The sequence below is a fragment of the Centruroides sculpturatus genome, unplaced genomic scaffold (genome assembly GCF_000671375.1).
Source record: "Centruroides sculpturatus isolate CEXI.00-Female unplaced genomic scaffold, Cexi_2.0 scaffold37, whole genome shotgun sequence".
NCBI lineage: Eukaryota > Metazoa > Arthropoda > Arachnida > Scorpiones > Buthidae > Centruroides > Centruroides sculpturatus.
Genome location: NW_019384346.1, coordinates 1,287,644 through 1,296,624, shown reverse-complemented (window position 1 = coordinate 1,296,624; position 8,981 = coordinate 1,287,644). Strand labels below are relative to the sequence as shown.

General features: G+C 33.5%; 2 protein-coding genes across 3 annotated transcripts in view; both read right to left on the bottom strand.

Moving 5' to 3' along the window:
* LOC111635972 overlaps positions 1-2,951 on the bottom strand; it is a 9,611-nt gene extending 6,660 nt beyond the window's left edge. The window contains exon 1 of the mRNA XM_023381128.1: positions 2,800-2,951. The gene's annotated coding sequence lies outside the window, so the exon portion shown is untranslated. The remainder of the gene's footprint in view (positions 1-2,799) is intronic.
* LOC111635960 overlaps positions 1-3,510 on the bottom strand; it is a 28,726-nt gene extending 25,216 nt beyond the window's left edge. The window contains exon 1 of one of the 2 annotated variants that reach the window (XM_023381116.1): positions 3,002-3,510. In XM_023381116.1, coding sequence (XP_023236884.1) covers positions 3,002-3,178 — 177 coding nt within the window. In that variant the 5' untranslated portion in view covers positions 3,179-3,510. The remainder of the gene's footprint in view (positions 1-3,001) is intronic. The other variant, XM_023381109.1, reaches the window with a different exon arrangement.
* Positions 3,511-8,981: the final 5,471 nt, after the last annotated feature.

The window sequence follows — 8,981 nt, the reverse complement described above, 5'->3', positions numbered from 1 at the left end:
ACGTGTCTGCTTGCACAGAAGCATGTCGCGATGTGAATCTCCCCATCCAATTCTTACTCGATGACACACATTTCGTGTGTTTTATGTGAGCAGTTCTGTTCGAACAGTTGGAGTAGAGAATATTGTAAGTTACTGCTAGCAAAACAATGCGAAATATGTAATTATTTTCGGTAATCCGGACACTTTTGGTAATCCAACACCCCTTTGGTCCCATACCTGTCGGATTATCGAGGGACAACTGTACTGCGGTTTTGCAAAAAACATTTAATGCAGAATGAAACACTGGTATAAAATGGCCACTACAAATAGCTGTTATAAAACTATTCTCGTTCACAAATTTTTAAATTAAAATTTTTTTTTTATGACAAAAATATGGTGGCACTTGAGGCGCTAACAACAAGCAAACACTTGATTCAGGAACTGCTTGTTTTTGATTGATAAAACATTTTTGACCATCATTAGTATTCATTAAGGAACAACTTTTTTTGAATAATTGTTCTTAGAATACCAAATTACTCAAACAACTAATAATAATTGAACATAATTTGAAAGCTTTTACACATTTTTACAATTTGATTTGCCTAACAGTTTTCTTCACATATTCAAGGAATCATGCTGTTAACATCTTCCAGAATGATCTTAATGTGGCATAATACAGGCATGGCCAAAAAGCCAATGGCTGTGTCATTTTTGGCTGATTGCAGATAATATGGCTTGTTAAAATGCAAAAACATTTGTAATTTTAATAGGGTTATTAAATCCATATTTTCACAGAGAAATCTTTAATTATTACGGATTGGTAATGCTGTGCTCTGAGATTGATAGGAAGAAGTGCCCTTTGTGTTGATGGTCATTGCTAGCCAGGTATATCATTTTAGAAATTGTTTTATTGTACAGTACTGCAAATAATTCAGTTTAGTGCAAAATGAGTGTGCCAGAAAGAAGCAAAACTTGTAACAATAAGAAAAATTGTACTTTTTTCCTATCAATTTTTGTGATAGAAAAAAATACAATTTTTTTTTTAATGATGAAAAATACAAGGTGTCATTTACCAAATATACATAAGTATCTTTACTAAAAAGAGAACTTGGAATGTTAATTACTGTTAATTATAAGTAAATACAACTTTTTGCAGAATAATTTCATTAGGACAGTTTATTAAACTTTCATGAAACAAAAATTTGGAGTAGTTCAGCAGTACTTTTGACACTTAAAAGTTGATCACTCCCAACTGTATGTTGGCTTGGCCTGGCATAAAGTATGCATCAGTCTTGTTTTTATGATCTGCTTGTATTTAACAAAAATTAAAATGTATATTTGTTCTAAGAGCCATAGTAGTACTTTGCAACTTCCTTGTCATAGGAGTGTGGGATATTCCAGCAGAGCCAATATTCCAGTGTACTGTAATATTGACTCTGCTCATCCATTGTGAGAGTGTAGTGGAAAATAGTTCTGATCTAGGATTTGTGAATGAATGATCTTAAGATGTCCTTTGATTTTTATATTAATAGATCTAAATGTGGTGCCTATATAATAGAACATTTTTTTAGATTCCATAAGGCCTACTGCATACCATGTACATCTTGGTTTGCTATTACCCTCTAGAAATTCTTATTGGTTCTAATGATATCAATGACTAGGATCTCCTAGTGACTATTTGCTTAATACAGACCCAATGTCAGATTTTAAACTAATTTATTAAAGGAAAATGATTTTAATATTAGAAGTTCTTGAATAAAATGAAAATTTTAATGAATGCAGTTCTTAAATTTTACTGCTGCTAGAAGTATTTTAATTTTGGCATATTGAGATGGAGAAAAGTCTCAAAGTGTTAGCTTTTCAATGTGATAATCTTTTTGTGATGTGAGACATTAAAATGAAGACCTCATGTTTCTTCTATGTATGAATTAAATGAACTCTATTTAAAATTCATATATATTCTATATATTCCAGATATATAAATCATATGTAATTTAGTATATAAATTTCTTTTCCAGAGAAAACTTATCTTTTTATATCTTTAGCAGTTATATAATTATTTTTATAATTAAATACAGTATTATTTATTATGTTACATGTTGCCTACATTTAGGTATGGTATGGGATGACAAGAACAATATCAAAAACAAAAGCCTAAAAGTGTCGGTGTAATACTTTAAACTTGGGTACCTTTCTAAAAGTTCTGTCTTTGTTCTTGCTGTCTTGTCACGTGCATTGTCAGATAATTACCAGAGGGAGTTTAGTGGAATAAGAAACATGTTATGTATATTACAAAATGAAGTTTTTGCATCTTCAAGAACATCTTAGATAGACAACAACATATCCATTTGACTTCTCCTTGGATGCAATATTGCAAATATATTTACAACTTTACAATATACAATATAAATTTTGTCAATATATTTAGAACTCCTCTCTGTGTTTTTGCTATCCAGTTTTTCTATAGGAATATTTCTTCTTTGAGAAGCTCGGAGTCACCACAATACACATCAGTGAGTCCTCTCAGGTATACAGTCACAATTTTTAAAAATTTATTAAAAATTTCATTTTTATCAAATAGCTTGAAAATATCACATCCTGGACTGTGTATTAAAAACATTTTTTACAGTTAAAGTAATTTTAAGGTAAACAATGAAGGCATGTTTTCGTTTCAAAATTACAAAACTTGTTTTGTTAACTGTTTGCACCCTCTATTGAGTACAAGTCAGATGAAATAAAGGGTGGGGTGCTGACATCATTGACGGTTTTGGATTCATATAAACCAAACCTGTTTTACTCTACTCTGCTGTACTTATNGTAGAGGAATCTCCGGCAACTTAATATTAGCGGAATTATTTCGAACTACGGGGCCCTGAGTCACCGTGACCACGGACGAATCTGCTTCTAATCGTTTAATACGAGACTGGATCTTAAATTTACAACTTATAATTTTGTCCTCATATTCTTCACTATTGACTGTCTCAGTGTCATACTCAGTTTGGCTAGTAATGAAACCCTCAATCTCCCCGTTTAAGGTTCTCAATGACTCTTCCTTTCGACTCAACTGATCCAGTATTTCTAGATGAGTTTCTGTCTCTTTATCGTCGCTTTCAATTAAACTATCGATTTTACTAATTAATTTCGTCACACTAGCTCTTATCGAAGCGCGCTTTTTCTTTAATTTCTCGAGTTGATCCATTTTAAACTGTCTACCACGTATAACGGACAGGTAAATTCCTCCTACCTTGGATAGGTGACTTAATGAAGTTTGACCCAATCTTATTTGCTTGCGAAGTTGTCTCTCTTTTCTTCTTGATCCGCCTCGACGGACCAGATGTTTGTCGATCTTTAATGGACTGTAAAAATATTAAAGTACTGCGGTTTTGCAAAAAATAACGTTTAATGCGGAATGAAACACTGGTACAAAATGGCTGCTACAAATGACCGTTACAGAACTACTCTCGTTCACAAATTTAAAAAAAAAAATTTTTTTTTCCTTTTTTTTTATGACAAAAATACGGTGGCGCTTGAGGCGCTAACAGATTTATTTAACCTTTCTCACTACTTTTTATCTTTTGTCTTTTCTCTTCTTTCCCTCCTTTTCCCAAATTTGGGTCTATAATCCTTTGAGTCACAACTCTAGTTTTATTTAGTAATCCTTCGTCATTCACACATCTCCAAGTATTTGAAAATATTTCCTTTTCACTCAAAAATAAAATATGAATGAAGGTTTACAGCTTTGTGAAACTTTTTTTTTGAGTTTATGCTGTTGAAATAAATAAATAATAAAAATTAAAACATTTGTCGGTTTTGTTTACATGTTTATTGGGCCACATTGAAACTTGCCTTGGGCCGCATGCGGCCCACGGACCGCGGGTTGGACACCCCTGCCCTATAGCATACGTCACTACTTGCATTCATATTCCTTAGTGGGGCTCTTGGGAGCACTCTCTCTGGGGGCACGGATGGCAATTAGCTTTCTCTTGCTTTGTTTCAACTGTCAGTATATAGTTGCTTTCAACTTTGTATTTTAATTCTTATTTTCTGTCTTCTTTTTAGTCTAAATTCTGTTAGTCCTAGTTGTAAGTTAGATTAGGGAGTCTTATCTTGATTTCTGGTTAGGTTCGTCCTAGGTTATGGTAGGTTAGTTTAGTTAGTGAGTAAGTTAATGTTTAAAAAATAATAATAATAAAAAATAATAAATAAAATAAAGTAAAAATAAAATTTTGGGGTCTTGCATGTTTGTCTTTTGTCCAACTGTTCGTCTCATCTAGTTTGTCATCACATTCATTTGTTTTTTCATGCTGTCTGTCTAGCTGTTAAGTAGTATTAAGATTTGCACTCACGTTCAGTTATTCATTAGTATTAAGTGGATATAAGTCTTCCTACTAACAGCCACTTTGCATTAACTTCTGCACTTAGCTATTTGTGGTGGCACTGAATCGTTGATGTTCGCTACACTCAGGTTTTCTTTTAGACCCTTTGGAGGACTACAGCCTTGCAGCCTAAAAACTGCCTGCCAACATCAAACATAGAGGGTACAGTAGCCATACGTACACCATTCAGAGGGATCCTATCTTTCTCTACTATCTATCTCCTCTCCCTCCTTCTCCCTTTTCACTTTCCCTTACCCTCTTTTTTGCTGGCTAAACACCTTGTGAAGTCTTGTATATATATATATATATATGTATATGTATAGCGTATTCCACAAAGTCATTGACAGAATCTCAACAGAGATATCTGCAGATTGAGAAGGAAGCATTTGCAATGGCGGCATGGGTGAATAAAGTTCCATGACTAAATTTATGGGAAGTAGTTAACAATTGAGACTGATCATAAGCCATTAGAAATCATTGCAAAAAAAAATCTCTGAATACAGCACTACATTGATTACCAGTGCATCTTATTCAATGTTCTCCAATATGCACCAACAGTGGTATGCAATCATGGCAGAGACATCCTTGTGGCTGATGCTCTAAACTGAAACTGTGCAGCAGTAATTTTCTGTGACCTGCTAGATGATTTTATTGTCACTGTGGATGTTCCCCTGGCAGAATGTAAGGTAGCTGACATATGTCAAGCTATGGAGGAGGATACTAAACTACAGCAACTTATTATGGTCATACAAGTGGGCTGGCCAGATTTGCTCGACCAGATTTCAGTTGCTATTTGTGAATTTTGGATGTACAGAGATGAACTATCAGTATGAAGGACTCATCTTTAAAGGGGAGAGACTCCTAGTATCTTTTAAACTGCATCTTGCTTATCTTTGAAAGTTGCATCTGGGCTATCCTGGGATTCAATTAATGCTCAACTGAGCAAGACAAATCATTTTTTGGCCTGATATGACGCACAACATAGAGAACATTATGGCAGCTTGGTCACATTTGCCATGCCACAGCTTATGCTTCTGATCAGGAGTCTCTCCTCATGAAGCCAGTACCACGTTATCCTTGGCAGTTATCACCAGTGATTTGTTTGAGATGGTAGGTGACACTTATGTGTTAGTGGCTGACAGTTACTTGGGTTTCTTTGAATAAAAAAAATTAAACATTCCCCACATTGGCAGTTATCAACTTTTTAAAGCATGTTTTTGCAGTGCATAGAATTCCGGACACCCTTGAATCTGACAATGAGCCTCAATACTCTTCACATCAGTTCCGTCAATTCTGTTTACATTGAAAGATAAATCACATGACTTCCTCTCCGAAATATCCTCAACCCAACATGCTGGCTGAGAGTTATGTACAAATGGCCAAATCCATTATCAAGCGATGTCATGCTGATGGAACAGATGAATGCTTAGTGCTTCTTAATTGGCAGAATTTACTGCACAGTGTTCTGGGCTCTTCTGCACAGCATTTGTTCAGCAGGCAGATGGCAGCATTATTCCCAATTTACCCATCAACAAGATCTGCAGGTTTTCAAGATATTTTCACTAAACTACAAACCAATTGCCCCTCGCAAGCACAATGTCATTTGTCTTAAAAGTGCTCTTCATTGCCTGAACATTCTTTAGTTAGATTTCGAACTGCTCATAGTCAATGATCACCAGCTATAGCGGAAAACAGCTTCCATAACCGCATTCCTACTTATTGCATCCTACAGATGGTTTGTTGCTAAACTGTAATTATTTTATAGTAATACCAACCAAGGCGCAGTTCTTACCTATTGTTAGTCTAGCAGTTCTTGCACAGGACTCTACTGCTTGACAACACGAGAATAACACTCAGTTGGCTGACCATAATCGAAGAACAGTCAAAACATTGTTATAACCACTTGCTCTGCAGAATTATACATCTTCCAAATAGAATAAACTTGTAAACTAGTTCAATGTGTTCGTTATCTAGCAAGGCATGTATAACAAAAAAATAAAAAAATAAAAAAAAAGGAGATTTTGCTTTATTCAGACACAATAACGTGACTTCTTTTAAACACTTGGCAGATTATCCATCACTTTATTTAGTACCCAACTAAATAAAGTGATGGATAATCTGCCAAGTGTTTAAAAGAAGTCACGTTATTGTGTCTGAATAAAGCAAATTAAATTAAAACACGGTTTCATAGGAATCAAAAAAGGAGATGTCACATGTGTCAGTTAGACATTTTGCCTGATTGCCAATAGAGGGCATTTAGTCTTGTCTACTGTACATGGTATGATATCCTTTGTCTATTTCCTGCGATAACCAGTTTGGCAGTTTTGTACTAGAACTCATGCTAGTGACTAGTGTCTATACTGTACATGCTTCTTTTTATGAATAAAGCATTACAGTCATTGTACTTAGACTTGACTTCCTCTTAAACATGCCCATGTAACAAAATGTTACAGCTTTGAATAGTGCCATGTATAGTGTGGTCTAATTATGATAACCTTGTACATGTTATGGCCTAATGTTCTCAGTATTATATTGTGTTTTCTAGAAATGTAATAACTGTTGGACATATTTTGTATATTTACAGTATGTGATAACCATGATTATGGGACAATTGAATCAATAAATTTTTATTTACTTATTTCATTTTTTTTTTGTTTTTTCTCACAAGTATGTTATAGAGTGCAGTATTACATAAATAAAAAAAGACAGACAAAACATCCCATCATTGAAGGTGTAAGGTTAGATATTTTAATTACTTTTACTATTATAATTTGCAGAATTTTTTACTTGATTCCAGGGACAAGTGCCCTATTTACTTTTTTTGCCCATGACATTGGCCTTTCAGATGTTGTTCCTACGTTGTTCTATTCTTGTCTTTAGGGTATAGTGTGTAAGATACTTATGTATTAAGTAAAGTTCTGAGGCTTATTTCTAGCCACAAACACTGCTTTTTTGTTCTTTTGAAATGTTTTGAAATTTGAATTTTTTGTTCTTTTTTCTTTCTCATTCTTCATTCTAGATGAAAAATCAAAGGTGGCGTAATATTGACAACATGGATACTAAAACCAAACATTTGTTGGATTATATCAGGTTATATTACTATATTATTATTAATGCTAAGTAATTTGGCATTTGAGGCTGGTGTTAGTGCCATCTACTGCTAAATTTAATAATTATAATTAAATTAATATTTTAATAATTAATTTAGAAGGTTCTGAAAAAAAAATAGGCTGAAAGTGGGACTTAAATGGGACTGAAACATACAACGCTTGCTTACTGTGTGGCGTGTTGCCAGATATGCTACCTGGACCTTCAGTAGATCCTCATATCCAAACTTATTAATTTGGATTTAACCATACTTGGTTACTTACAGGTGCTGGCTGGAGATGAATCAGTTCCCTTGGCCTATAACTTCCACTATGGCACTCAACTGTTATCACTTCTATCTGTATATGTGAATAAACATACAAACCCAATAGTTATATATTAAAGCCAAACAATTGTAGATTACCATGCCAAGATAGAAACAATAGCCAGCTGAGTACCATAGTGGGAGTTATAGTGGGTATTGAGTCATCTTCAGCCAGTGCCCATAAGTAATTTAGTATGGTTATATATAAATTAATAAGTTCTGGAAGCAAGGATTGGATGAAGGTCCAGGTAGTATAACTGGCAATGTGATTCTATGGTAAGTGGGAATTGTAGGTTCAAGTCACACTTCAGGCCAATTCTTTTCTTCCAGAACTTTCTAAGTTAATTATTAAAATATTAATTTAATTATAATTATTAATATACATTTGATAAAATTGCCAGGACTATAATTAAAATTAATATACAGTTTAAGACTATACGAAGAGTCTTTCGATGTCTTTTATCACATCTCAGGAAAATAACAGTCTTACAACAAAATCGACTTTTTATTAGATGCTGCTCATGACTTTTTATCAGAGTCTTGTAACATTTTTCATAGTTAGGCAGATGAGCAGCCTCTAATGAAAGGTTGACTCCGCCATAAGACTGTTATTTTCCTGCGGTATGAAAAAGGAAATCAAAAGACTTGTTATTGTATAGTCTTAAAATGTATTAATCATTTGTTTTGTCTAATATTTTTGGGATAAAATAATACAAGTCATTTTAAAGGCATTAGACCTTAACAATATATTCTGATAATAAATGTAAAAGTATTCAAAAATGCTAGGTGAAATAAATTATTTATTCCTCAAATCAAAGAGTTTTTGTTTTATGATGTAATAGGAATAGAGTAAGGAAAAAATTATAATTTGAGACTTCATCTATAATAATAAGACATCAGCTTATCAGTTTTAGAATTTTAAAACATGAAGATTTTGAAGTACTGTAAGGTCTCTTTTTATGCGGATTATTTTTATGCGATTTTGAAGTTGTGCGGTTTGTATTTCATCCAAAAATTTCTTGGACAAACATACATATAGGCTTGTTTAGGAAGCCAGCGTATAGACAGTCTCCAAAAATCGTGGAACTCTCAAAGCTCACTCCATTTGTTCCACTGACATATAATGTTTATGGATGTGAAGGACAGCTAGATCTACCTTAATCGCTTTAGTTCCTAGCAATTTTTGATATAAATGTAATTAAACATAAAAAATA